The 25,255-nt window shown below is 56.3% G+C and overlaps 10 protein-coding genes across 10 annotated transcripts; 5 read left to right on the forward strand and 5 right to left on the reverse strand.

Annotated features, from left to right (window-relative positions):
- Positions 1–983: 983 nt before the first annotated feature.
- On the reverse strand, positions 984–2,669 carry TRAVEDRAFT_51298 (uncharacterized protein; the record flags this gene model as incomplete). The annotated part of the gene is made up of 3 exons (XM_008043847.1): positions 984–1,094; positions 1,158–1,562; positions 1,623–2,669. 3 exons carry the CDS (start codon positions 2,667–2,669, stop codon positions 984–986), a joined length of 1,563 nt encoding a protein of 520 aa, XP_008042038.1.
- Positions 2,670–3,407: 738 nt separating this feature from the next.
- Positions 3,408–5,601, reverse strand: TRAVEDRAFT_30996 (DUF155-domain-containing protein). The gene is made up of 7 exons (XM_008043623.1): positions 5,079–5,601; positions 4,472–5,023; positions 4,369–4,414; positions 3,955–4,319; positions 3,831–3,895; positions 3,750–3,780; positions 3,408–3,691 (listed from the first exon to the last, which is right to left on the reverse strand). Exons 1-7 carry the CDS (start codon positions 5,523–5,525, stop codon positions 3,557–3,559), a joined length of 1,641 nt encoding a protein of 546 aa, XP_008041814.1. The 5' UTR covers positions 5,526–5,601; the 3' UTR covers positions 3,408–3,556.
- Positions 5,602–5,998: 397 nt separating this feature from the next.
- On the forward strand, positions 5,999–8,574 carry TRAVEDRAFT_172822 (DEAD-domain-containing protein; the record flags this gene model as incomplete). Its single annotated transcript, XM_008044181.1, has 9 exons — positions 5,999–6,072; positions 6,124–6,247; positions 6,297–6,451; positions 6,503–6,937; positions 6,997–7,124; positions 7,173–7,876; positions 7,934–8,117; positions 8,175–8,359; positions 8,423–8,574. The coding sequence occupies exons 2-9, from the start codon at positions 6,157–6,159 to the stop codon at positions 8,572–8,574; spliced, it is 2,034 nt and encodes a 677-aa protein (XP_008042372.1). The 5' UTR covers positions 5,999–6,072; positions 6,124–6,156.
- An 840-nt stretch (positions 8,575–9,414) lies between these two features.
- TRAVEDRAFT_30997 (uncharacterized protein) lies at positions 9,415–10,016 on the forward strand. Its single transcript, XM_008043624.1, has 3 exons — positions 9,415–9,472; positions 9,528–9,590; positions 9,645–10,016. The coding sequence occupies exon 3, from the start codon at positions 9,645–9,647 to the stop codon at positions 9,894–9,896; it is 252 nt and encodes an 83-aa protein (XP_008041815.1). The 5' UTR covers positions 9,415–9,472; positions 9,528–9,590; the 3' UTR covers positions 9,897–10,016.
- Positions 10,017–10,570: 554 nt separating this feature from the next.
- TRAVEDRAFT_51301 (uncharacterized protein) lies at positions 10,571–11,926 on the reverse strand (the record flags this gene model as incomplete). The annotated part of the gene is made up of 4 exons (XM_008043848.1): positions 10,571–10,627; positions 10,681–10,828; positions 10,892–11,085; positions 11,150–11,926. 4 exons carry the CDS (start codon positions 11,924–11,926, stop codon positions 10,571–10,573), a joined length of 1,176 nt encoding a protein of 391 aa, XP_008042039.1.
- A 1,280-nt stretch (positions 11,927–13,206) lies between these two features.
- Positions 13,207–14,983, reverse strand: TRAVEDRAFT_22935 (uncharacterized protein; the record flags this gene model as incomplete). The annotated part of the gene is made up of 3 exons (XM_008043564.1): positions 13,207–13,284; positions 13,343–13,780; positions 13,835–14,983. 3 exons carry the CDS (start codon positions 14,981–14,983, stop codon positions 13,207–13,209), a joined length of 1,665 nt encoding a protein of 554 aa, XP_008041755.1.
- A 1,446-nt stretch (positions 14,984–16,429) lies between these two features.
- TRAVEDRAFT_22936 (uncharacterized protein) lies at positions 16,430–17,300 on the forward strand (the record flags this gene model as incomplete). Its single annotated transcript, XM_008043565.1, has 3 exons — positions 16,430–16,735; positions 16,804–17,175; positions 17,235–17,300. The coding sequence occupies 3 exons, from the start codon at positions 16,430–16,432 to the stop codon at positions 17,298–17,300; spliced, it is 744 nt and encodes a 247-aa protein (XP_008041756.1).
- A 1,125-nt stretch (positions 17,301–18,425) lies between these two features.
- TRAVEDRAFT_51304 (uncharacterized protein) lies at positions 18,426–19,802 on the forward strand (the record flags this gene model as incomplete). The annotated part of the gene is made up of 3 exons (XM_008043849.1): positions 18,426–19,157; positions 19,224–19,658; positions 19,737–19,802. The coding sequence occupies 3 exons, from the start codon at positions 18,426–18,428 to the stop codon at positions 19,800–19,802; spliced, it is 1,233 nt and encodes a 410-aa protein (XP_008042040.1).
- Positions 19,803–20,180: 378 nt separating this feature from the next.
- On the forward strand, positions 20,181–22,020 carry TRAVEDRAFT_74082 (uncharacterized protein; the record flags this gene model as incomplete). Its single annotated transcript, XM_008044182.1, has 3 exons — positions 20,181–21,432; positions 21,498–21,875; positions 21,955–22,020. Exons 1-3 carry the CDS (start codon positions 20,257–20,259, stop codon positions 22,018–22,020), a joined length of 1,620 nt encoding a protein of 539 aa, XP_008042373.1. The 5' UTR covers positions 20,181–20,256.
- Positions 22,021–22,678: 658 nt separating this feature from the next.
- On the reverse strand, positions 22,679–24,849 carry TRAVEDRAFT_172826 (mitogen-activated protein kinase). The gene is made up of 9 exons (XM_008044183.1): positions 24,727–24,849; positions 24,478–24,671; positions 24,144–24,204; positions 23,760–24,082; positions 23,438–23,698; positions 23,300–23,365; positions 23,182–23,242; positions 22,970–23,128; positions 22,679–22,908 (listed from the first exon to the last, which is right to left on the reverse strand). Exons 1-8 carry the CDS (start codon positions 24,839–24,841, stop codon positions 23,043–23,045), a joined length of 1,167 nt encoding a protein of 388 aa, XP_008042374.1. The 5' UTR covers positions 24,842–24,849; the 3' UTR covers positions 22,679–22,908; positions 22,970–23,042.
- Positions 24,850–25,255: the final 406 nt, after the last annotated feature.

Here is a 25,255-nt window from a genome sequence, read left to right on the forward strand (position 1 = left end):
GGAATGCGACTTGCTCAGACGGGAAGGACAGTGGCGCAACTGGCGGGGTGGCATTGGCAGCCCGGTTCTACTCCAGCAGATGTACCCGGAGCTGAGGAAGGGCCCGCTGAGGCGATCCCCGACTGTCCATTGGATGGCGGTGTAGCTTGAGCATTGGGGACGTCTTCGGGACCAGCCATGTTCTCAGAAAGGGGAGTGGGGTGGCGCGGAAGGAAACGACCGTCGGGGCCGCGTTGAGGCTGTTCGCGTCGGCGTGGTGCCGTAATTCTGCAAAAAAACAGGAAGCACTCGAAGTCGACGGGACTTTCGAGCACACGGGTGAGAGAGGAGATGGACGGGGATACAGTAGGTAGCTACCTTTCGAGCACACGGGTGAGAGAGGAGATGAAGAGAGAACAGTGAGGGTGAGGTCTATATATCATAGTGAACCGAGACAAAGAAAACAGAGAAAAACGCGTTCATGCGCGTCCGCGCGCGGTGCGCGCACGAGCATTGTCGACGACGAGGAGAAAGAGCTTTATGGACGCCGAGCTAGCGCTCGGCTGGAGGCGCTGAAACTCGAGCGCTACGCATAGACCCACGACAACAAGTTGTCGTATTCAGTTAGCAGTACTGTAGAGATCAGAGCATAGCGGCGCCGGGTGTGACCTGTGACCGCCGGGATACGTAGCGGCGGAGCGGCGAGGCGCCCAAAATTACTATATATGGCGCGTTAGCGCCCGCTCCGGAGGTCCAAAATGGGCGCTTAGGGGCCTCAAAGCCGTTGTGACCAGTGACACAGACCAAATAGCGGCGCGGCGGGGGCCGCTGTGACCTGTGACCCGCCGCTATGCTCTGATCTCTACAGTAGTAGCAGTACTCACGCAGAACTCTGTTTCTGACCCAGATCGAAGAACTCATAATAGACGTCGACACTTCTACCTAGGGCCTCACAGCACATCGTCGGCCTGCAGTACTAGTTAGTCATGCCTCAGCACAGAACACTATATGGCTATGCTTGCCGCGACAGCAGGCTCAGACGTGTCGCCGGGTATAGGCCACGGCGCGGTCTCCTCTGCGGTCCACTCCGAGTCACGGTGCAGCCCGAGATGCCACTGTAGAGTCAACACGATCAGGTCGAAACATAGAGACGTCGCTGCACCGCCATATCAGCTTACCCGGTCGTTGTCCGATAGGAAGAGACCCTCCTCCTCGATAATTCGCTCTGAGGCTTCTTCCTCGAGCGGCTCGACGCCGCCCCGCGGTGATGCTGCGACAAGCCAGGCAGAGGTCGAGCGCCAACAGCCACGCGAGACCCTGTTTTGCCAAACCTGCGGTGGGAGTAGACATACCCTGTGTTCGCCGCATGTCATCAGTTGAATGTACTGCAGGGACGGCATCGCCGCGGCCATCCCCACAACAGTTTCCTCGTGGTCAAGGTGGAGGAGGTCTTCAACGAAACCCTCGGAGAAGGGGACATAGTATGAATCCCTGTCCATGATGTCCGTCGGACAGACTGAGTATTTAATGATTAAGCGGAGGTGGGTTAGTTGCACCCCCTGCAAGGAATTCTTGATCTGAGCCTGCACGAGTAGAGAGATATCGAATGAGCGCAGCAAGCGATAAAAAGGCCGGGCACGTACGGAGAGATGCTTCCAACGGATGGTCCGCAGCGCGTGGTGAGGAGAGTATGGATCACTTGTCTTGAAATTGTCGTAAATGATCACGAGTGCTAGATGCGTCAGTCTTTGGACTTGTTCTGTAGGGAAAAAGCCCTGGAGGGTGTATCCGTATCGGCCGAGCCAGATAGATAGCTTCAGGTGGCTAGGGGGCGTGGTCAGCAAAATCTCCGCCATTTCTTCTCTTGAATCCTCTCTCGGTATGTGGGCTTCTACCATAAGATGGCGTACAGGACAAGTCAAGCCCAACACGAAGATGGCGGACGGCTGGCCGATGAGCCGTTCCAGACGATCCCAGGAGCGTTCGCGTTCCTGCCATTCCTGATTAGCAGATCGTGACGCCTCATGTCGCCAATATCCGCCCGTCGGCGGGGACGAAATCCAAACGTCGAGATCCTTCAAGGCCGGGAATTTTTCCACAAGGATGTCCGTACGCAGAACTTCCGGGTCGAACAGAGCACTGAGCGACCGCAACGCTGGAAACTGCATTCCCCTGTCGTTGAGCGGGAGTGTTGCATCTGTGATCGTCAGAGCTTCGAGCGTTGGCGCGAAGGGTGCTAGGTACTGGTCAACTGCGGCCGTACTGGTATCCCCGCCCGGCGTGCCGAGGGAGCAGAGTGAGAGGCGAAGGGTTGTGAGGGTCGGTAGGGAATGTGTGGCCTTGATGATGATGTCTTCATCTCTGCACGATCCCAGCAACACTAGCTCGCGCAAGGTAGATAGCTGCGCAATTGCCTGAGGTATCCTCGGGTCTGTGAGATGTTGGAGTGTATATTTTGCGTCCGGTAAGTTCAACGAGTCGAGAGAGGTGGCGCGTCCCAGGATGCTCAAGATACACTGCACAACTTCCTTGCGGACGTCTTCATCCATCTTGGGGATTTTGAGTTCAAGAGCGCGGCAGAACGGGAGGCGAGACTGCGGATCGGCGAAGACGAATTTGTGGAAGGCGAGCACCGACCGTGCGTCCCGTAGTAGTATCGGCTTCCTGATCAGCAGACGCTTCGCGGCCATAGAGCGGAAGCAGCGGGAGACGACGGAGAACGACAGAATCGTCGGCACATGGTCGAGTAAGCCACATACCACTTCAAGAACGTCGAAGTTATACTCACGCATCGCGCGAGGGCCTGTGTGAAATTCGCACATTTTTAGTACACTACAACTCCCATATCAGTCCATATTTGTCGTACTCACGGCGATGTATCTTGATGAGACAGTGGAGGAAGTGAGCGTAGGAGAATAGAGCGCGCGGGACGTGGTGCGAAAGCGGGCGCGGGAGTTCGCGTTTGACCGAGCTCGAGCGGGCGGTTTATATACGTACAGGCGTTGCCGTGGCCCGTAGCTGTGGACCTACAGTACTACGAGAAAAAGGCGAGCACGTCTCACTCGGGCCTGAACACAATAAAGACAAAACACAGTGAGCAGTGGCGATGGTCCAGGTCAAGTTGTGCTGGCGCCAAGAGCCCAGCAACGCACAGACCATGGGCGCCTCTTGTCGATCTTCCAAGTTCTGAAGCAACTCTAGATCTGCGCTTGATGCATCGAGGAGCTATGAACGGCCGGCCTCATCTCCCACAAAAATGAGGCTAAACTTGGGTTTGGTGCTCAAGCAAAGTAGGCTCCAACATCGTTTAGTTTGAACCGCGCCGGAGATATGTTGTTATCATCACCAACGTGTGTTACTTCCCTTCGCAGGCTTCTGCTAAGTTTGAAAGTGCTGGAGTACCGGGATCATTCACAGATCAAAGTCGGCGCGATATTCCCAGAATTCATGTACCGTGCACGTGCATCCAAGGGAGACTAAAGTCCGCGCTGGTCCACTCATACTATGCGACGAGTAGTAACAGTGCGGTGCCTGCCTAAGCTGCGGTAATAGGGCGGTCGACATCTCCGCTGCACCCTCAAGGTCCACGCGCGATGCGATCCAGAGCAGCCAGCGCCTCGTCGCGCGACATGCTCGCGAGGATCTGCTCAGGCGACGGCGTAGACCCTGAGCCCATTGTCGCGTGTACGATCAGCCGTGCGATGACTTCGCCCTGTGAGGATGGTCAGTGAGTGCTTTCGTTGTTTGACGTGCGGAAGGACGAGACGTACCGCTTCCACCAGGCACGCGACCACGATAAGCCTATGGGATAGTGAGCACAGTAGTACAGCGAGTCGGGATATCAGACATACCAGATGATGATCCATGTTATGCGATCCATCGCGTTCGTGTTCAGGTGATCGTGTATCGCGCTCAGCTATAGACGATCTCACGTAAGCCATATCGTAGCACCGTTGCGCGTACGCCGACACGCACCAGATCCTCCGCGACCGCGATCTTCTCGTTCATGACCTGCACGCGCGGCCCGATCTCCATATACTCGCGCACAGCGTCGTATAACGCCTTCAGACTCGCTTCGTCCCAGAACAGCTCGGGCACGTCGAGCACGTTGCTGACGAGATTCACGTCCCGACGCAGCGTGAACAGGCGTCCAGTGAGTTTCAACGCGTCCTTGCGTGGCAGAGCGAGCACGCCTGTGAGCGCTAGCTGAGTCGGGATCGAGCGTGTAGACGGGGCGGAGAGGATGCGATGCGCGAGTGTCTCGTAGTGGGCGAGTAATGTCGACTGCGCGAGAGCGTGTGCGACGGAGAGCTGGAGGAGGTGTGAATGGGTCTTGAAGGCTGTGATACCGGGTTAGAATCAGACAACACAATATCGTACTATACTTACTGAAGAAGTCGTTGAATATACGCGGAAACGCGATGTTAGGGTCGTGCTAGCGGAGCACGATCAGCATATATGCAGACATAGAGACGCCAGTGAAACGGCTTACCGCATAATGACATGCCTCCACCTCCCAATCGTCATGCGGGATCTTCCTAAGCATGACACCGGCCTCCTCGACGTCCTCGAGGATACCGAGCTCCTGGTCTTCCCGGAAACCGTAGAAGACGACCACGCCGTAGTCAAAGAAAATGGCTTCGGCGAAGTTCTCCGCCTCAGACTTGGTTTTCCGTTTGCTGATTCTCCTGGGTCGTAGGTTCTCGCTCCTGGATGGTTCGTGCTCGCGTTCCTCCGTAGTGACCACAATGGGTATCTGCCCAGATGCGCGCGCTTGCTCCAGCGCAGCGCTCTGGAGCTGCTCCGGGCTACCGACAGCCATGCCGTGTGTCGCCATGACGGGGGACGCGGAGGGCATATAGCCTTCTATCTGCGTAGCGGACTCCTGATGTTCCTCGGAATTGAAGTACGTGCCTTGATATCCATCTTCCTCCGCTTCAGAAAGCCCGGAACTGGGGTCCTCATTGCCTGGAGTTACAGCAGGTGCAGAGGATCGAATGTTGGACCCTGGGCCGTACCCGGGCAGTAGAGGGAGGTGGTACATCTGTCAAGCCGCGTGAGTGACTCTCATGAATAGGCTTGCTGGCACCATTACTTACGACGTACATCGCCTCGTCATATACGCGAGGCTTCACGTTGTGCTCGCGCTTCAGGAAGCTAGCGAGGAGCTTCATCTTGAAGCCCTCCGCGATGCAGTACGCAGTTATCCGCCCAAACCCCGCCTTCTCCCTCTCCTCCTTGCTCATCCGCTCCCCTGCGCTCTTGTGTTCGCGAACCCCTTGGTCCGTCTCATACCCGAGTAGCTGCTCTGCATCCTCATCCGCCTCGAGTGGGATGGGTTTTGTCTGGGGCGCAGAGGGCAGTACGACGAGTTTCTGGGTGGTTTTGGACGTCCTCTGAGCTTTCGCTCCGCCAGTAACAGGGTTTGTGAGTGCCACCCCTGTGACAGATGGTCGGCGAGTGAGAGCTGATCTAGGCGGTCGAGCACGAAATGCAGGAGGATTGGAAGCCGGCGGTCGCGGGGCTTGCTGCTGTGAATTTGACATTTCCCGTTGAAAGGGTTCCCTGGTTCGCTACCGGGCGTTCAGATCAAATATCTTCCTGGCTGAAACTGTGGTTGTCCAGGGGTCCAGAGAAGAAGAGAAGAGGAAAAGAGGAGAAGAGAGAGCTGCAGGAACGAGCAGCGCGCCCGGCGCGTACTCGCATTCTTGACGTAGGAGCCCCGGCCCGAAACGGTCCGGTACCATGCTCGATCAATTATTGAGCGCCTATGGGGCGCCTGCAAGAAATTGTTCGCTCTGCTGTGAAGTTCAGCCTTCGGCTTCAACGTCCATCTACTCCCTTACGCACATCACCATGACCTCCTCTGAGAAACTGGGGGTAAAGCGGAAGACAAAGCCGTCGGCATCGTCGATTGCAAAACGCGCCAAGACGAAGCATGTCACTGCAAATGACTTACAGTGGAAGCAAACGCAGAAACCGCGCGAAGCAGATATGGGGACCGGGATGGACGGGTTCTTGGATCTGGAAGAGGTCGACGACGTCGAAGTGGTCTACGAAGAGACGGAGGGTGGCAAAGTCATTCGATTCAAGGTACGTGCTAGTCCACAGTCGCGTGAAATGCCGCTGAAACCCGTACCTTAGGTGAAAGGGCCCACCGAAGACCAAGAGGATGCCATGGACGTTCAGGACACACCCGGAGAACCATCTGGGGCCCCGGTGGAGAAGCTAGACGTTGATATGCTTCCAGATCCCATCACCTTCGACTGTATGTTCCCTCCCAAAGGTTATGCATGCACAAGCTGACTAGGGAGCAGCCGAAACGCTCCTTCCGGCTTGGAATACATTTCAGCTCCACCCTCAGCTCGCGCGCTCTCTGTATGCCAGAAAGTTCACCGAGCCTACGCCGATCCAGGCACAAACGCTTCCACTTGCGCTGAAGAACAGGGATGTCGTGGGTGTGGCTGAGACGGTATTTGTGCTTACAGCCTGAGTACGCTGCGTGATGCTTACCGTTGTCCAGGGTTCGGGAAAAACGCTGGCATATGGACTGCCGATCCTGCACCATCTCCTCACTGAGGCCTACTCGCGTCCGATTCCCAGCTCAAAAACTCGCCGGCCAGTTCGCGCACTCATCGTGACACCTACGCGTGAGCTTGCTCTGCAGGTCTCTTCACATCTCAACGCTTGCCTCACACATGCGGATGTTGAGGTCGATGATGCGGGGCCTGCTGAAGGTGCTTCGGACGAGTCGTCAAAAGACAAGTCCAAGCCCAAAGCTAAGGGTAAGGGCAAAGCCAAGGCAGAAGTACAGGGCGACAAGCCTAAGAGTCCGCCCTTGGTCTGTGTTGCCGCTATCGTGGGGGGCATGTCTGCGCAGAAACAACGACGCGTTCTCTCCCGCGGCGTAGACGTATTGGTCGCGACGCCGGGTCGGCTCTGGGACATCATACAAGAGGTACTGTATCCCGAGCTAATTTCCGCGCACCCATATATATTTAACTTTTGCATATGTAGGACGACGAGCTGGCGACGCAAATCGAGAATCTGCGGTTCCTGGTGCTTGACGAAGCTGACCGGATGATCGAATCTGGACATTTCGCAGAGATGGACAACATTTTGCGCTTGACGCTGCGAAAGCAAGAGTATGTGTTCACGTGTTAAAGATTTTGTGATCTACTGACCGCATATAGTGATGAAATCATCGAGCCTGAGAACCAGGAGGGCGAGGCAGAGGACAGCAAAGAAGACGTTCGCGCAGGCGAGCTGCAAACGTTCGTGTTCTCCGCCACGCTCAGCAAGGACCTGCAAAAGAACCTCAAAAAGCGGACACACGGAAGGCGTCGCAAGAACGACAAGCCCGCCTCTACGCTAGACGATCTCCTGCTACGGTTGGACTTCCGCGACCCCGAGCCAGCCGTCGTCGACATCAGCCCCGTCGGCAGCGTTGTTGCGACGCTCACGGAGAGCAAGATCGAGTGCCTCGTCACGGACAAGGACGCATACCTGTACTACTTCCTCCTGCGCTACCCCGGACGCACGCTTGTCTTCCTGTCCGCAATCGACGGTATCCGGCGGCTGCTCCCCCTCATGGACCTGCTCGGCGTGCATGCCTTCCCGCTGCACTCGCAGCTCGAGCAACGCCAACGTCTTAAGAACTTGGACCGGTTCAAGTCTACCCCCGGCGCGGTGCTGCTCGCGACGGACATCGCCGCGCGTGGGCTCGACGTTCCCGCAGTCGACCATGTCGTGCATTACCAAGTGCCGCGCACCGCGGACGCATACGTGCACCGAAACGGTCGGACGGCCCGCGCAATGCGCCGCGGGTTCAGTCTGTTGATGTGTGTGCCGGACGAGCGCAAGGTCGTTCGTGCCCTCATGCACAATCTCAACAGACGTGCGTCATCTATATTATTGTTGACATGCATAGCTCTAATACTTATACATGACATAGAGGAAGATGAGGTCCCGGAGATGCCGGTAGAACTACACATGTTGGACAAGCTCAAGGCACGCATCCAGCTTGCACGCTCGATAGACAACGCACAACACAAGATCAAGAAGGAGAACCACGAGCGCAACTGGCTCAAGGAGACGGCTGAGGCGATGGAGCTCGTGCTCGATTCAGATCTCGAGAGGTGAGCACCCTTTCTTACATTTTCATCGACTGAAATCTCAAAATGCTGTACCTGTAGCGACGACGGTGGGGCGGAGGCAGCACCGTCAAAGCAGAAGCGCAAGGCGCGAGCAGCGAAAACGGCGGGGTTGAAGGCGCAGCTAAAGGAGATGCTCGCGCAACCGCTCGTCGCGCGGGGCGTGTCGACGCGGTATATCACCTCTGGGGTGCACTCGATCGCGGACGACCTGCTTGCCGGGGAATGTGAGTCCCGGGCCCCTTCTCCTATTGACATGAACCACAGCTGACGGACGTGCATCCTCGCAGATCACGAGAACATGGTCGGCCTCAAAAAGGTGGAGGCGGGCACGGACCTCGTTCCTGCAAAAGCTCGGAAGCCGAAGGCGACACCGAAAGTTACTGCGCGGGTCAGTGCGAAGGAAGAAGAGGAGGAGTGGGGAGGAATTACTGGCCAGTAGGCTTGCGTGTCACCGGTGCGATCATCTACTATCATGTATCTATCTTATTTCATGGCATAAGTTGGCAGTAGGGACTCGCGTACCCTTGATTATCGAATGGTAAAATATCAGGAGGCTGATTGTGACGCGCTGATTCTTACACCTGGTAACTCTAAACGCTCTGTATGGCGGAAATAAGTTCAGTATTCGCGTTTCTCATGCACTTAGCTGCCGGCGTTAAAGAAGCGCAAAGGAACCGGGTCGGAATGTCATTCAACATGCTTCGTTCACGAGTGTCCACCACGGTACGCGAAGACCGCATTCTTGCGCAGCTACTCCATCGCACTGGTACTAATCCTCGCGTCCACATGTACAGATCACCCGCCGCCAAGTTCTCGAGCGGCGTCCGACGCATGCACTTGTCCGGTGTTAACTTAATTATCGGCGTCTCGCTTCGATAGCCCGGCAGTACACTGTACAGCATTCAGCATGTCGTTGCATACACGGTTTGTTCACGCCTTCCGGGTTGACTATGACGCCAAGCCGTACTACGCCGCGTTGAGGACGCGGCCTGTACTTCGAACGGCAAGGCGCATCGGACACATCACCGCCGAAATCGCTTACGTCTATGGCCGACATGCTACGCGGGAGTCAGCACTTCGAAGAGCCTCTGTACATCCGATCGAACACGGACATTGCATGCAAACGTAGCGCTCGCCTGCGACTCAGAGGTGCATCCCTGAGCCTAGAGGGGGCGTCCTCCGGAGCATGCCATCTGGAAGGCCGAGTGGTGAGTTCGTCATCCATGCATTGCGGCCAGTTTGATGACCATGAGGGAGTGAGGTCGAAACGCCCAAACTAGGTATAAAACTGGATCCAAGGGTCGCATTTTCCCCAGGCCTCAGCATCAGCATACTCGGTGCGCATTCAGCACCCCTTCATTGTGGGCCGCTCCTCATCCTGACACGCATTAGTTGCAGTCGAGCCCTGACAAACCGACCCCCCCGAATTCAAACATCAAACCTCGAACACCAACCGTACGCCGTTCTGCTCACCGTCCTAACGTCGCTCACTCCACGCGTTTCCCCTAGATGGGAGTCGGCAGCATCATCGTCGTTAACAACACGAACGAGCCGTGCCACGTCTTCGTGTCCAAGTACTCGCGCTCGTCCGCGTCCGACGACTGGTTCACGCTGCAGCCCCACACGCGCGATTCCTGGGAGCGCGCGGGCTGGGAGCTCGTCGCGTTCAAGAACGGGAACGATACCGACCGCGCGGGCCTCTACGTCCCCACGAACACCACCGTCACGTATAACGGGCTTCACAGCCTCGGCAGGTCCTGAAAGCGCAACCGCGATGCCGAGGGTGACAAGGTAGTACTACTAGTACTGCTCGAAATGTACACGCGGCCGAAGTGCAATGTCCAAGTATCTTAAGTTGTTGTAGAACGTCTGTAACTTGAACGCAGACTACGCCGGACTGCAGCGTGGTTTACTGGCCTCGGGAACAATCCCGCGTGCCTTCAGACGCTTAACTCATCCTAAAGCCTGAGGATGTGAGCCTCTCTGCTGTGCCCGCCCTGTACAAATCGCTCCGGAAAAGCTATGGTGCGGTGAACTCGACTGTCTCCTACGACGCGCTCCTCAATATCGGCATCTCGAGCTAGACTTTTCGTATTGCCCAGCAAGTGTAGTAACACCAGTGTTGCAGTGGGGGCTCCTGTATCCGATTTTGAAAACAGTATCGAAGGCGGGTCGATCAAACGAGGCTTCCTCCCGGCGCCGATTCGATAGTAATGCCCGTAAGTAAATAAATGCATACCGGCTCAAATTTTTCGTTGTACTATACGTCATCGAAGGCGTTGCCATCCACCTGCCACACGATGCCCCGAGTCAGAGCATCGGGGAAAGCGAGATACCTAGAAGTACCCGTTAGCTCGAGCGGGTCGGTCTCGCGCGAACACATACCGACAGCTATGAACAGCGTAATCGTTTCGGTGATGCCCTACACAGACATATCACTCCGGCATTAGCCATGATGGAATCCTATCTGCGCCATTAGGCCCAAGGGCGTCCTAGCGCATAGCTGCGTCAAATCTTAATGGACAAAAATGAGGTTCTTACTCACGTTGTCATTGTCGGACAGCATAAGGTCTTCCTCTAGTAGCATGCGCTCCATCGCACTGCCCTTGAGCTCCTCGTGGTTGCCAAAAGGCGTTTGTCTCTTCCACGCGGAATGTGCGTACCAGCGGCTCTTCGCGCCCCAAGCGCGGAAGCTAGAGTGGCGTGGCGGCCGTAACGAGATCATGCACTGGCCACCGTTGCTCACAAATACATACCGCAGAGAAGGGACGGCGTCCAACAACTCTTTGGCAAGCTGTTCGCTATCAAGATCGACAATGGCTTGGACGAAGTCCGTTGAGTATGGCCCTTGGTCGGCGTAGGCTTGGTGAGTGCTTTGGCTGATCCTGTAGTTGACGAATATGCGTAAGTGAGTAAGGTGTAGGCCGCGCACGGAGTTGATGATCTCCGCCTGAGAGTAGGGGAATTTCAGTTAGTTAACAACGACTATGCATTGTAGAGAATTGCAAACTTACAAGGAGGGGACTCCACTGCATCGTGGCGGCGCTGGGGTCTCTGCCGGTCCACTGCGAGGGGAATCTATTTCTCCACTGCGCGTTGGCATAGCTTAAGAAGAGTACCAGGTGGGTGAGCCTCGAAATGGATTCCGGGGGGAGCAAACCCTGAAGGACATCCCCGCCAAGATACAGTATGATCGAGAGCTTGAGGTGGGTCGGCGACGCGGAGCGTAGAAGTTCTGCCATATGGTTCCTCGTGCGGCTGCTGAGGTTTTCCACCATGAGATGACGCACGGGACATACGAGGCCAAGCACGTAAAGACCGAGCACGTCTCCGATGACCCGATCTAGATGCCTCCACGACCGTTGCGCCTGGTACACCTCGTTCAAGGCGCGGATGCGCTGTAGATTGGGCACGTCCGGGCTTTCTGGCACCCACGTAGGGACAGACAGCGTATCTTCAAGCGCCGGAAATTTGGATACGAGAAGATCCATGCGTATGTCCTTCCAGCAGTCGCCTACAATCGGCGCCTTGGACATCAACGAGCGCAAGCCAGGATATCCCGTTCCCTTGACATCCAGTTGAATCGGCGTCTTCCCTATGATATCGAGGACTTTAATTGTGGGCGCGAGATGACACAGGAGTGCGTCAAGTTGAGTGATCTTGATGCCGCGGTCGTCTTCATGAGAGGCTAGGGTGGGCAGTGTGTCCAACGAGATACGGAGAACACGGAGTGATGCGACAGAGTGCGTGAGCTTGACGATGGTTTTCATCTTATCGAAGGTGTCCAGCATCCCGAGATCGTGCAGGGTAGATATGCGGGTGATGGCGTCACATATTCTTGGATCCGCAAGGTACCTCAATGTTCTTTCCGGAGAAGGGAGGGTGAGAGACCTGAGGTGCGTTACGCGTTCCAAGAGGTCGAGTATAGCCTGTGCTGCCTCTTTCTGGCCTTGTTCCCACTGAGACAGGGTAACGGATCGAAATATGCTGATGTTCAGAGATCGGACGAAGGGGATGCGGGACTCCGGGTCGACCGACACAAACTCATGCATCAGCAAAACCGCCAGACGCTAATAAGCACACCGGAGTACTCACGAGCGCAACCGATTCGCCCGATCGCACCCAAACTTTGCCTTAACTCGCCATCGTTACGTCCCACTCGGGGCGTACCCGGGATTCGCTCGGAGTGATGGGAAACCTCGCGGGTAAGGATCACTATTGGGTACGATCCGCATAATTGTTAGCGAATGTATGCACACGGATGCAAGCCTGCCAATTGATACCAATTGGCAATATATACTATTATACAATTTCTAGTTCTGTCCAGACACTAGTAGCTGAACCGACCGCTGGTCTTTGAGGGCGATAGGTTTCATGCTTAGCAGCCTTTTGACAGCTATTTGGCGCAGGGCGTGAGAGGTATGAGAGACGGCATTGATGGCTGAAACGTTGTCGATAAAGTCACAGACAATTCCGAGGATATCCAGGTCAAGATCTGGGAGCGTGTCGTGGCACATCTTCAACCTTTTCAACTTCAAGTCAGCGGCTCGAAATTTCTTGACTGCGACGGCACGTTCGTATTTGAGTAAAGTGTGAGCCTGATGAAGATGAGGATGACAAGACTGAGATGCTGACCGTTCGCGTTACTCCTAGGTAGTGTTTCGTGCAGGAATGGGATCGCGATGAACGAGTGAGATAAAATGCGAAGCGTGTGAGCTCCACTAGCGCTGGCCACAAACACGTGGGATCTCCCATGAGGGGCAAGTAAGAAGGGTCCAGACGAATTGAACCACCTTGCGCTGAAGGCCACCGCTTTTGATATTTGGGATCGTGCCGATGCTGTGGACAAGGCGGAATGGAAGCTATCTACAGCGCGATTTGTGTGGCGCACGGGAGCCCGGCGAGGCTTCCTACTACCTACTTCGACAAAAGGGAAGGGGCGTCTGGAGACGCCGTGTTCTATTACGAGTATCAGTACGCAATTGGAACAGATGGGGATGGACTGACCAGATGTACACGGCAAAGGCTCGTCAATACGCCTGTGAGAATGAAATCCGGCCCTCGAACTACTTCACTCCAAGTCCCAAGCCGACGGTTCCCAGTCTGCAGTCTCTTCGATACTCCATTCGTGGTGCATTTCCATCATCCACTACGAGCAAAGCAGTCAGTAAATTGAGTTCGCCGCTACTCGCTCGACACCAGCTCACTTCGTCTTCTCGTGACACGAGTAGCCCTTCGTCCTCTACCGCCTTTTCGGCGACCTCGTCCCCCAGTTTTTTGAAGGGCCGGGAACCCGTCCGCGCCTTGCTTCCAAGCTCGGCACCTTCGCCTTCGACACTCGCCCAGCCAGACGACGCCATCCAGTGGCCCCTCAACCCGATCACAGTGCGATCCTCCTTGACCTCCTCGTCGTACTGCTGCACGCTGACTTCGTACTGGCCACCGAAGGTCAGGAAGACGTAGCGCAGGGTCGGGACGGCCTCCATCAGTGCTGCGGCGACGGAAGACGGGTTGTGCTCGCGTAAGCTGCGGACGAACCCCTTCGAATACGCGGGCGCGTTCTCGTCTACGAGGTCGATGTTGTAGTAGATGACAAGCCGTAGATGGGTGATGTTGAGATTCTGGATGGCACCGATCACCAAGTCCTGTGTGCAATGTCAGCAGAGCGACGGTGAAGGGCAAGAGAGCATTAGACGTACGAGAAAGGCCGCCCACTGGATGGCTGACAGCGTGAACGGGTCGATGCGGTCGTCTTCGTCCAAGTTTTCGTACATCACGAATAGCACGAGGTGCGTGAGCCGTGGAACAACCTCGACCGGGAAGGTCTCCTCGAACGCGCCCACTCCGTGGCTGAGAATAAGCGTCAGCTTCAGATGTGTCGGCAGAGAGTCGCGCAAGACCGCCACCAGCCGGTCCTTCAGGTGCGCGCAGGAGGAGTTGACCATAAGCGTGTCGATTGGGCATGTCAGTCCGAGCATGAACAGGGTGAGTGTGTCCCCGATGACGGTGCCCATCCTCTCCCAACGTACACCGCGCGCCTGTTCCCCCTTGTTGACGAGACGGACGCGCTGCTGCTCGGGGTCGTCGTCCACCAGAAGATGGTCGCCATCGCCTAGATCGAGCGTCAGGCGGAGGTTCGGAAACATGTGCACCAGGACGTCTATCCATGGCGGGCCCCTCGTCCCGAAAAACTCGACACTTTTCACCGCGAGATACTGCGGTCCCTTCGAGTCCGGGTCGAATTTGATCGCCCGCTCTGTCACACCAAGCGACTCGAGTGTTTGTGAAAAGGCCCCGATGACTTCATGTAGACGAGTAGGGGTGATCCATGTCATGCGCTCCGACGTCCAGATCTGTTTAAGGGATACGCGGAGGATTTTCAGTGGCGACCGGATGGTCAGGAGGATTTGCTCCGTGTAGCCAGACCATAGTGGGATAGAGAGCTCCTGGAGACGGGTCAGTTTCCCGATTGTCTTGTGTACATCCGGATTCCCAAGACACGCGAAGGTCTCTTCTCCGAAAGGTATATAGAGCCTCTCGAGGTATAGCGCGTGCTTGAAAATATCGACCACCAGCCGCGCCACAGCCACATAGCTCTCGTCGTCGACGTCTTCAATCGAAAGGTTGATGATACGGACGTATGGAGCCCGTGCGGATGTGTCGGCGAAGAGAAAGGCGTGGAAAGCGCGGATGGAGCGTTCATCGCGGAGGTCGACGGCCCGCACAGCAAGGACTTTCTTGGCAGAAATCTCGCGAAAGGCGTGGCAAGTCAATGAACATGAAAGAAGCGTCTGTAAGTCATCCACGAAGGTGAAGACGATGTCCAGAGAGTCCAGATCTAGGCGCATGGCCGAGCGCACTGGGACTGGGATGCAACGATAGATTCCTTCCGGCTGTTGGAAATGATTCGAAAAATTAGTCAAGGTAAATTCAATATATTTAGAGTGAGTGCTGGTGGTTCTCCTACCGAAAATCCTTGAACAACAGAACGTTCACGGCGGGAGCGCGCTGTGGGCGTTCAATGCAAGATGAGGTCCCGCCAAAGCTGGCGCCCATTCAACATGCTTCGGGCCGGTGTGAGTCCCAAAATGGTAATGTGGTTCGACTTGACGCGTGCACACGGGGACAAACTATGACTGTCAAATTACTCTTACTCTTTGTGTGGGACAAAGGAATTGTGAAATTTACCGTTTCATTGACGGTCTTGCACTCCTTCAAATGCCACAATTTGTTGTGTTGTTTTTATGCGAAGGAAGGCCGAGCCGGACTTTCCCGAATTGAGCACGCTGCCGCATTGGAACCGCCACGTGGGAGAAACGGTGACTACTTGAGTGCTGCTACTATAGTGACTGCCAGGCTACGGGTTGTTCCTTCTCCAATTCCACTCCTCCCTTGGCATCTCAATCTAGCTTAATGGTACACCGGCATCTGAGCCTCCAGGCTTGCTCCCATGACATGTCTTTGCTAGTGAGCACACTCAGGAGCGCAACTGGGATGCAGCGGTTTCCCTTTCGCTCATCTTCCTGCGTCTCTCGCGCACTCCGTGTCGTATCTCTGAAACGGCACCTTAGCACGGCCCAATAATTTTTTGCTCTGAAAGGCGAGAAAGCGGTCCGTGAGGTTCACGACTTTGTGTTCGCCCAACCGGAGTCGCGCCTCCCCGCTCTTCGAGGTCTGCACATCGACATCCCCAAGATCGAGGAACATGCTCGCAAAGAAACAGCACAGCGTATTCTGGACCTCCTCAAACGTGCGCCGAACCTCGAGTCTCTCACTCTGCCTGAGCCCAAGTGGACGTTCAAGCCCTTGCGGATCCCAGGATACCTAAGGCTATATCTCCCGGGTCGCCACCCTGCGCGAGCTCAGTCTGCTGGAGGATTGCGATGAAATGGCGTCAATTGTCACGTCAACACGTTCTGCCGCGTCCCTGCGCGTCCTTCGTGTCTCGCTGGCCACTCTACCCACCTCTGGCGGCGACTACGCTCTCAACTTAGCCGAGGTCGACGAGTTTCTACGTCACCTCATTCCCACTCTCGAAGTTCTCGAAATCACAGCACCTACGCTCAAGCTCGACGCCAAGGGGGTGCAGTATCCCTCTCTGCGCTTGTTTGTGGTTCCCTAAATCGACGAGGGCATCATACGCACAGATGTCCTCGTGTCCAAGTTCCCTGCGCTAACGTGAAATCGGCTCGGTGTATGGCGACCTGCAAGACGACGAGCCAAAGCAGCGGCGCATTCACACGTCGAACCAAGAGCGGCAGCAGAGGCGGTGTTGGAAGGGTCTCGATGGCGTCATGGGGGACGTCCCCGCGCTCTTTGTGCTGGGCCTCACATGCCCCGTGCGCTATCTCGTGGTGAATGGCCCCTACAGTGCCCACGATACAAGCAAACTGGCGGACATCCTGCGCGACACGACACCGACCCACCTCAATATGTCGAGCAACCTGCATCATGGCGACGACTTCCTTACGCATTTGTTCCCTCCCGAAGTCGCCCCGCAGTTGACACACCTGGTGCTCCTGCTCAAGTATCGCAATGATCAATGGAGAAACGAACAGAGCATAGACATCGTTAAAAATATGCAGTGGAACGCGGTCCTCGTGCGTTTCGAGTTCTGAATTTGCTCCTGGCTCTCGTGCTGACATTATAATCCTCGTATGTGTATCAGGGCAAGATAATAGACTCCATTCGCGCTCTTCGCCTCACCCACTTCCGTCTCTTCGTCCACTACGACATCGACCTGGAAGAGAACGTGTACTACGGGCCTTACTCTAAGGATCTCGTGCTTAGCATCGCAGAACTGGACCACGCCCACGTCGCCGCGCAGCTCATGGACGCCGTACCCTCGCTGGAGCACGTCGTCGTGAGTTCGGGCGGCCAGTTTGAAGCGTTTCCCGATGAGAGGCACTCGAAGCGCGGCCGCTGGTTTGCACACTCCGCATGGAAGCGCGTGTCCGGCGGACCTCCCGAGAAGCTCGACGAGGACGTGATGGAGCGCATGCTGCGCGAGCAGGACCTAGGGCTTTCCCACCGGGATGAGGTGAGTAGTGTGCGGTGTTTTCGAATAGTCTTGCCATCTCACATACGTCCTGTGTACAGTTCCAGTTGGGAATCCAGGACACCTGGGCCGCCGAGGAGACAACGCCATGGCCCCTCCCGGACTAGTACCTTGATCTCTCCTTCTGCGCAGAGAACAGAGACGACACGGTTCTGTCGATTCTCAAGAACACCACCACTCACTCACTCGCTCTCCCCGATCATGCACTATGTATGGGGCCCCTGCTTGAGATCCGCCGCAGTGTCCCTATGCCGGGTTGCTATCGAGCGTGGTCTGACCCGTCTCGGGTGGAATCATCTCTGCCGGCAACTTTCGTGGTAGCCACCTATGGTACATAGAGTGAAGCCAGCAAGATGCACAGTTATCCATGACAAATTGTCGGAGCAGGTTCGACCAGTAATTGACAGCTTTTCTCGTTTTATATAAGCACATTCGCGACCAGGTACGGTAATAGGATGCCCGAGACTGAGCCGAAACCCAAGAATGCGAAGGCCTGCTCGCGAACCGATGAAGATAAATCATTCATAGAGCACGACGCATGAATATCCGTCGCCGGAACAAGTTCGAATAGCCTTTCTAAGGACGCTGCCACAGCACCGCCACTCGACCTTGACGCAGCCGCTGGCGGCGGGTGCCACTGGCAGTGTCCTTCTCCCCACCACCAACCTCCGCCACTCGACCTTGTGAGGGGACAGGGTCTGCAGGTACACTAAGGTTCTGTACTATACACTTTTCTCACTGATCATATGAACACTGACATAATCACGTCCAGAATGCGACAAGCACTTAACTTAGACGTGTTGTGCCTCATTTGCGATTCACTCCACGACACGCCGACAGTCCTCTCTTTCTCGCTCGTCTCCCACAGCTTGCGCTCGATTGCGGTAAAGAGGCTGCTTAGAATGGAACCTGTCGGCCTTAGGAACGAACGGACCGTTCGCGGCTTTCACAGGTTCATCTTCGCCGACGCGCATTCCCGCCTCCCCTTGCTCCGAGCTCTCAACATCAGCTTAAAACGGGTTGTTGGAGAACAAACTCGCCAAGAAGTAGTCAAATGCGTACTGGACCTCTTGGAGCACGCCACACACCTCGAATCTCTCGTTCTTCCTTGCCCTAGACAGACCTTTCAAAGCCTTGCAGATCCAAGGATACCAGGAGCTATCTCCCGGATATCCACCCTGCGCGAGCTCTGTCTGCGAGGCGGATATCGCCATCGGGAGGGATCCACCGAGATGGCGGGTATCGTCAAGTACACGCGCTCCGCGTCGTGCTTGCGTATCTTGCGTTTCCCGCTGTCCGCTCTGCCCTCTACTTGCGGATACGGCTATGGTGTGAAGATTGCTGTTCTCGACGAGTGTTTGCATCGTCTCGCGCCCACACTGGAGAAACTTGTCCTTGAAATCTCGACGCCCGGGTCGATCCTGTTCGACACGAAGGGCACGGAATATCTCGCCTTGCGCTCCCTCACGATGGGCATCGAGGATGGCCTCGTGCGCATGGACATCCTCGTGCACAAGTTTCCTGCGCTGGACGGCACACTCGATGTCAGATCGTCTTGCATGCAAGACGATGAGCCAAAACAACAGCAGATCCGCGCGTCGAACCAGGAGCACCAGAAACGGCAGTCATGGAGACACCTGGATTGCGTTATGGGTAACGTGCTCGCCCTCTTCACGCTCGGGCTGACGTGCCCCGTGCGCCGTCTCGTGTTGGACGGCTTCCGCACCCACAAAAAGAGCCACCTAGTGGAGATTTTGCGCTCGGCGCCCCCGACGCACTTCAACCTATCGGTTTTGCTGGATCGCTGGAATGCCGACGATGGTCACAATGATGTCTTCCTGGGCCTGTTCCCTCCAGAGGTTCTCCCGAGGCTGACACACCTGGTGCTTGTCCTCGACTACGGTATCTTCCCGGAGAACGTGCGTGAGACTGATGCGGAAAGCATGCACTGGCACGCGCTGCTTGTGCGTTCCCATTCTCCTTCCTTCCTCTCATCGACGCGAACTAACCGCATCTCTCTGGGGCACTAGGCGGATATCATCAGCTCTATCAGCGGGCTGCATCTTACCCACTTGCGTCTGGTCGTCCACTACTGCATCGACCTGACCACCGATGAGGACGAGGACGAGGACGATCCAGTAGATTATTCCAAGGATTTCGTGCGCAGCATCGTCGACATCGATCACGAGCACCTTGCAACCGAGCTCATGGCCGCCATCCCCTCGCTGCAGCACATCTTTATAGGCACAGGAGGCTCGTTCGTAGTGGACATGAGGCCGAGCGAGCCTATTGTGAACGAGGACTGGCCTCATGGTTTTGACCCGCGGGGAGCGGGGACACGTGGCCGCTGGTTTGCGCATTCCGCGTGGAGGCCGTCATACGTCGGAATCCCCAGACGGCTACACACAGTCGAGATGGACCGAAAACTACTAGAGGAAGATCTAGTGCTGTCCAAAAACGACAACGTGAGTGGCACGCTCTGTGCGTACGAGCCCTGTGTGGGCCGCAGGTTGGCGTTGAAAGCTCACACAGTTGTAATCTAGTTCTCACTGGGGTTCCAGAAGACATGGAGCGCGGAAGAAACCGCACCATGGCCCCTCCCGGAGTGATACCTCTTTCCTTGAACCTGAGACATTATGGCCCTGTCTCTCATATATCTTATGTTCCTGCCTGATATCGGCTACACGTTTGTCGACGCCGCCGAGGTCGGGCGACGCCGTGTAGTCACTAGAGGACGTGAAAATGCATACACCCCCATACAGTTGCATAGCCTACAGTACTTGCGTGTTTCATCTCATTTTGGAGTCAGCACAAGTGCAGGGTAAACGAGCAAGAGTGGAAGAAAGACTCGTGCAAAATGGCCGAACCAATTCGAATTGCCTATCTGAGCCTCACTCGGCACCGCCACCGCAGTTGTCATGGTGGTATCGCTATCGTTCGTGTCCCCTCCTGTCCTCCCGCTCCCGCTGGCCTCCCACTCTCCCCTGTGCAGAGGTATTGGTTACTCCACTGTGATCTGCAGGTATTCTGTAATCGAGCGCTCTAGACGTTTTCACTGATCATATGAACAGAACCGCGATCAGAATGCGACAAGCACTTGATCTGGACGTGTTGGGCCTGGTTAGCGATTCACTCCTTGACACAGCAACAGTCCTCTCGTTCTCGCTCGTCTCTCGCGCTCTGCACCCGGTCGCCGTAAAGCGGCTTCTCAGCATGAAGCCCATCATCCTGAAAGACGAGCACTCGGTTCGCACCTTCCATGCGTTCATCTTCGCCGATCCGGAGCCCCGCCTCCCCTTCGTCCGAGCTCTAAATATCGATATTCCCAAACTTGCGGGGATAGCTCCGAGTCGTGAGGAAGCCGCGTCCTGTGTACTGGAAATCCTGGAACGCGTCACGCACCTCGAGTCCCTTGTTCTGCCCTTTCCCAGATGGACGTGCCTAAACGACAGCAGAATACTCCAGGCTATCGTGCGGCTCTCTACCCTGCGCGAGCTCGGGCTGCTCGAGGGATGCCCAGAAATATCAGAAATCGTCAAGTCTACGTGCTCCGCCTCGTCCCTTCGCGTCCTACGTGTCTCTCTGGACAGACTGCCTACCTCTGGGGATGATTTTGGCCTCAAGATGGCCGAAATCGACGCCTTTCTGCACCACCTCATACCCACGCTGGAAGTCCTCGATATCAGAGAGACGACGTTGGTGCTCGATGCGAAGGGCGCGGAATACCCTGCCCTACGCTCGCTCGTGGCGTGCATCGAGGAGGGCATCATTCGCACGGACATACTCGTATCCAAATTCCCTGCGCTGGACGGTACACTTGGCGTCGGCTCAGTGTATGGCGCCCTGCAATCCGACGAGCTAGAGCAGCGGCGCATCCGCGCGTCGAACCAAGACTCGCAGAAGAAGCGGCGCTGGAAGCACCTGGATTGCGTCATGGGCGATGTGCTCGCGCTTTTCGTGCTCGGCCTCACATGTCCCGTGCGCTACCTCATGGTCCACGGCTTTTGCGGCCACCAAAGGAGCGAGATGGTGGACATTCTGCGCGCAACGCCCCCCACTCACCTCAAGCTGTCGACCATACTGTACCACGGTGGCGACGTCTTCCAGGACTTGTTCCCGTCGGAGGTCATTCCGCGGCTCACGCACTTGACGTGGGTGCTCGAATATGCCAATCCGCCGGCGGACGACGAACTGAGCGACGGAGATTTTGTTCAAAATATGCAATGGAGCACCTTTCTCGTAGGTTTCCTCATTCATTGGGATATGAATCTACGCTGACTGACCTATAACTTGGGATATACAAGACGAAAGTCGTCGCCTCTATCTGCGCGCTGCGTCTCACCCACTTCCGACTTTTCGTACATTACGACATCTGTCTCAACGACGCAGAGTATGTGCCACACTCCAGGGACTTCGTTCGTAGCATGGCCAATCTCGACCACGCACGCCTCGCGACTGAACTCATGCACGCCGTCCCCTCACTGCGACATGTCTTTCTGAGCATGGGGGGGCAGTTTGATGTAACGCCCGACGACCCCGACGTGCGGCGGCAGACCCGTGGCCGCTGGTTTGCGCATTCTGCGTGGAAGAATGCGCCTTCCGGACCTCCCATGCGGCTCGACGCGGACGTCATGGAGCGCATGTTGGTGGACGAGGACCTGGTGCTGTCGGACGACGACAACGTGAGTGTTGGCGTACTTTTCCCATGTGGCCCGAGCGGGTCGCGCGATGACATTTTAAGCTGATACGCCCGTGCTCTAGTTCTCGCTGGGGTTCCAAAGAACCTGGAAGGAGGAAGAGACGGCGCCTTGGCCCCTCCCGGAGTGATGCATCCTCTCCCAGGCTCGGACGGGCATGGTGCGATCGATTGTGGGCCCTATATGTTTCTACATGTTATCTACCACAACCGCCCCATAAAAGATAGCTATCGAATGTGGTGGGGCACCTTTCTTCTTAGGCTCTTGTATCTCTGGTACAATATGTGGCTGATAGCATGCCTAGTGTGCCCAATCAGGAGGGCAGCACAGTTAGTACTTGGTATGAAGACGGTTAGGATAGGGCGCATGCGTGGAACGGTGACATGTTCATGAGATGGATGGGGGCGGAAGGACATAATTTCTTCGTAGAGCGAATCCTTGAACTGTTCGCGGCTGATATCATCCTTGCGCCCTAGTACTGGAACTTGAAGCTATTCAGCATTTCCCTGCCTTACGAGTTAACATCCTGCCTGTCGCCCAGTCCGAGGTGGAATACCAGCGCACTTGGGCCGAACCTGACGAGACGGCAAGAAAGTGATCAATAGAACGAAACAGATCGCATGTATTGCTGCTGTGTATCTTGTTCCCCGGGCTGAGATCTACCAGCTCAGCGGCCTCCGACATTGTACGCCGATCCAGTGGAGCCTCTTGCCGCGCGGGGCGCCCGTCCAGAAAGCACTCGAATCCAGACATCTGATCCAGAGGAGAATGCGTGTCGTCGGTGTATTGCTTTGATTTGCTTTGCGTGCGTGTGGATACCGTACAGAGGACAGGAGAGGACAGGGGACAGAGGGAACCGATCTATCAGACACCAGACAACCCGAGCTCCACGCTCAAACCCCTCAGACGATATGACGTGAAGAAAGGACGGCGCGCAGCGGCGTCGACGGGGCGAAGGGCAGACGTGGCTGTGGTGGGGGTACTACATTTTCGGACTGGGGGAGGTATCAGCCGGCTGCTTGCGAACAGGAAACGCGTCAGCGAAGCGCTCAAGAGGGGAGAGGAAAGGCGGAGCTCACGTATATAAAACAAGACAGCACAGTCAATGGGGGACGACGGGTAGTGTGGGCATGCGCGCGTGGTGCGGCGTGTTCATGAGATAGGCGGGGGGCGGAACGACATGATCTCCTCGTAGAGCAGCTCCTTCAGCTGCTCACGGCTGATGTCGTCCTTGTGCACTGGAAGCCCGTCAGTGCTGCCGATCAGACAGGCGCGGGGAAGGCGGACTCACGATCGAACTCGAAGAACTCGGGATCAAGAGGCGGCGCGCACGGCTCGTCATCAGGATCGTGCTGTGACAGATGAGATGGGTCAGACCGGCGCGACGCGCACACGATAGATAGACGCACGTATGCCTCCAGGTATGGGTGCGCGAGCGCGTCTTCGACCGTGATTCGCTTCTTCGGGTCGAACGTCTAAAAGTACCCAGGGCGATTAGGTTCCGCAGACGATGGCAAAGATAGCGGCGCAAAGATAGCAGCACGCACCAGTGTCCGCGTCAGGAAGTCGACTGCGAGCGGGTTCGCGTTCGGGAATAGCTGCGCGAACGGCTTGCGTTTCCGGAAGGGGAGCGCGCGGATGTAGTCGCGCGACCGACGCGTGGTGATCGCGTAGAACTCATCCAGCGTGGGCGTGCCAAGCACGTCCAGGATGAGCGTGAGCTGATGGTGGTAGTCGCGGCCGGGGAATAGTGGCTTTCCAGAGAGCATCTCCGCAAGGATGCAGCCCACTGACCAGATGTCGATTGCCTGGTTGGCAGATACTCCACATGAGATGAATGTATGGCAATGCGATAGATGGAATGCGCACCTTCGTGTACTGCTTGAAGGTCAACATGATCTCGGGCGCGCGATACCACCGCGTCGCGACGTATTCCGTCATGAACCCGGTTTCCGTTCCGGACGGCTCGGCTGTCTTTACTGACCGCGCGAGACCGAAGTCGCAGACCTTCAGATCACAGTTGGCGTTCAACAACAGGTTCGACGGCTTGAGATCGCGGTGGATGACATCCGCGGAGTGCAATGCCTTGAGGGCACGGAGAGTCTGATAGATGAAGTATTGTGCGTGGTCGTCCGAGAGGTCCTGCGTGCGAATGACGCGGTGCATGTCGGTCTCCATCAGTTCTTGGATCACTGCGACGCGCGGTGAGCTCATGCTCGGTGCGGGCATATCTAGGCATCGAATCATACGTACAGTAGACTTCCTTGAACTGCTCTATGGATGGCGGCTTGATGATATCCAAGATGGAGATGATCTGGGAGGGGTCAATACAGGCGCGCGACATATTCCAGTGACTTGCAAGCCCAGCCTGTGGACTTTACGGCTTCTCCTAGCACAAATCCGCTACAGCTGAGACACGAAGCATCGCCGCTCATATGTAGTAGTACTTCTGGAAGGGGCTGCCCTCGCCTACGCTCATCGCTTGAGAGCGCAGGCTGGGCTTTGGGAGTGCTTGGAGCTCGGCCCGACACCTTGATGGCCCGAGGCCGGGATTGCAAGTCACTGACATGAAGAGGGAAGGACGTACGTTCTCGCTGACACCGGCCTCACTGAGGAACTTGAGCAGCTTGAGTTCGCGGAGGGTACGGAGACAGAACATGGAGTGGTCGAAGGGGGCGATCTTCTTGATGGCTACCTTGCGCCCGCTTGGTCTGTGGATCGCGGAACAGACGATGCCGTATGCGCCCTCGCCGACGACGTCGAGGACCTGGTACTGGGTACCTGTTCTCGAGCTTCCATCGCTGCCTCCTTCGCTGCCAGTTCAAGGACTACGCACCGACATTGAAGCGCACTTTGCGCGGCGCGGGTTGTGCCTGCGATGCAGCGTGGCTATGTTTCGACTTCGCTGCCGCCGCCGCTGGCTGGGCTGCTGCTTGTGCGTGTTCAGGCATGATGGGTCGTAATGGGAGGTGGTGGGAGAGACGAGACGGGCGTCGCTGTCGTCGTCGTCGCGGAGCGGATGGGAGTAACAAAAGAAAGGGGAGGGTGGGGGAAGGACTATATAGAGCCGGTCTTGTTGTCTGCGCGGCGTGAGCCGGCCGCGCGGTTACCGCTGACTTGGGCCTTGTTACTGGGGCAACGCCCTTCCGTTGCCTGGAGCTGCCTTTCGCACCGTGATCTGCACCGCGGAACTCCTCTTCCCCACCATTTCCAATCGAATCAGATTCGTCGTGCGTGCGCCGTCGCGGAGAGTCGGACGGTGAGCATTTGCGTCCAACGCCGACGCCGACAGCGACGGCGCCTATCTCGTCTTCATTGACACTGATCAGCGCGGGGCAGACGCCTGCGAACGCCCGTTAAATGTG

Source organism: Trametes versicolor (assembly GCF_000271585.1).
Source record: "Trametes versicolor FP-101664 SS1 unplaced genomic scaffold TRAVEscaffold_10, whole genome shotgun sequence".
Taxonomy (NCBI): Eukaryota; Fungi; Basidiomycota; class Agaricomycetes; order Polyporales; family Polyporaceae; genus Trametes; species Trametes versicolor.

Bases quoted from the DNA above. Each gene is read 5' to 3' on its own strand.
- TRAVEDRAFT_172826 (XM_008044183.1), bottom strand. From the start codon at position 24,841: ATGCCTGAACACGCACAAGCAGCAGCCCAGCCAGCGGCGGCGGCAGCG. The intron at 24,205-24,477 runs GTACGTCCTTCC...GACCCCTCCCAG, and splicing joins AGGCCGGTGTCAGCGAGAAC to ATCATCTCCATCTTGGATAT. The intron at 23,366-23,437 runs GTGCGTGCTGCT...GGGTACTTTTAG, and splicing joins ACTTCCTGACGCGGACACTG to ACGTTCGACCCGAAGAAGCG.
- TRAVEDRAFT_30996 (XM_008043623.1), bottom strand. From the start codon at position 5,525: ATGTCAAATTCACAGCAGCAAGCCCCGCGACCGCCGGCTTCCAATCCT. The intron at 5,024-5,078 runs GTAAGTAATGGT...GCGGCTTGACAG, and splicing joins ATGACGAGGCGATGTACGTC to ATGTACCACCTCCCTCTACT. The intron at 3,692-3,749 runs GTACGTCTCGTC...CCATCCTCACAG, and splicing joins TCGCGTGCCTGGTGGAAGCG to GGCGAAGTCATCGCACGGCT.
- TRAVEDRAFT_30997 (XM_008043624.1), top strand. From the start codon at position 9,645: ATGGGAGTCGGCAGCATCATCGTCGTTAACAACACGAACGAGCCGTGC.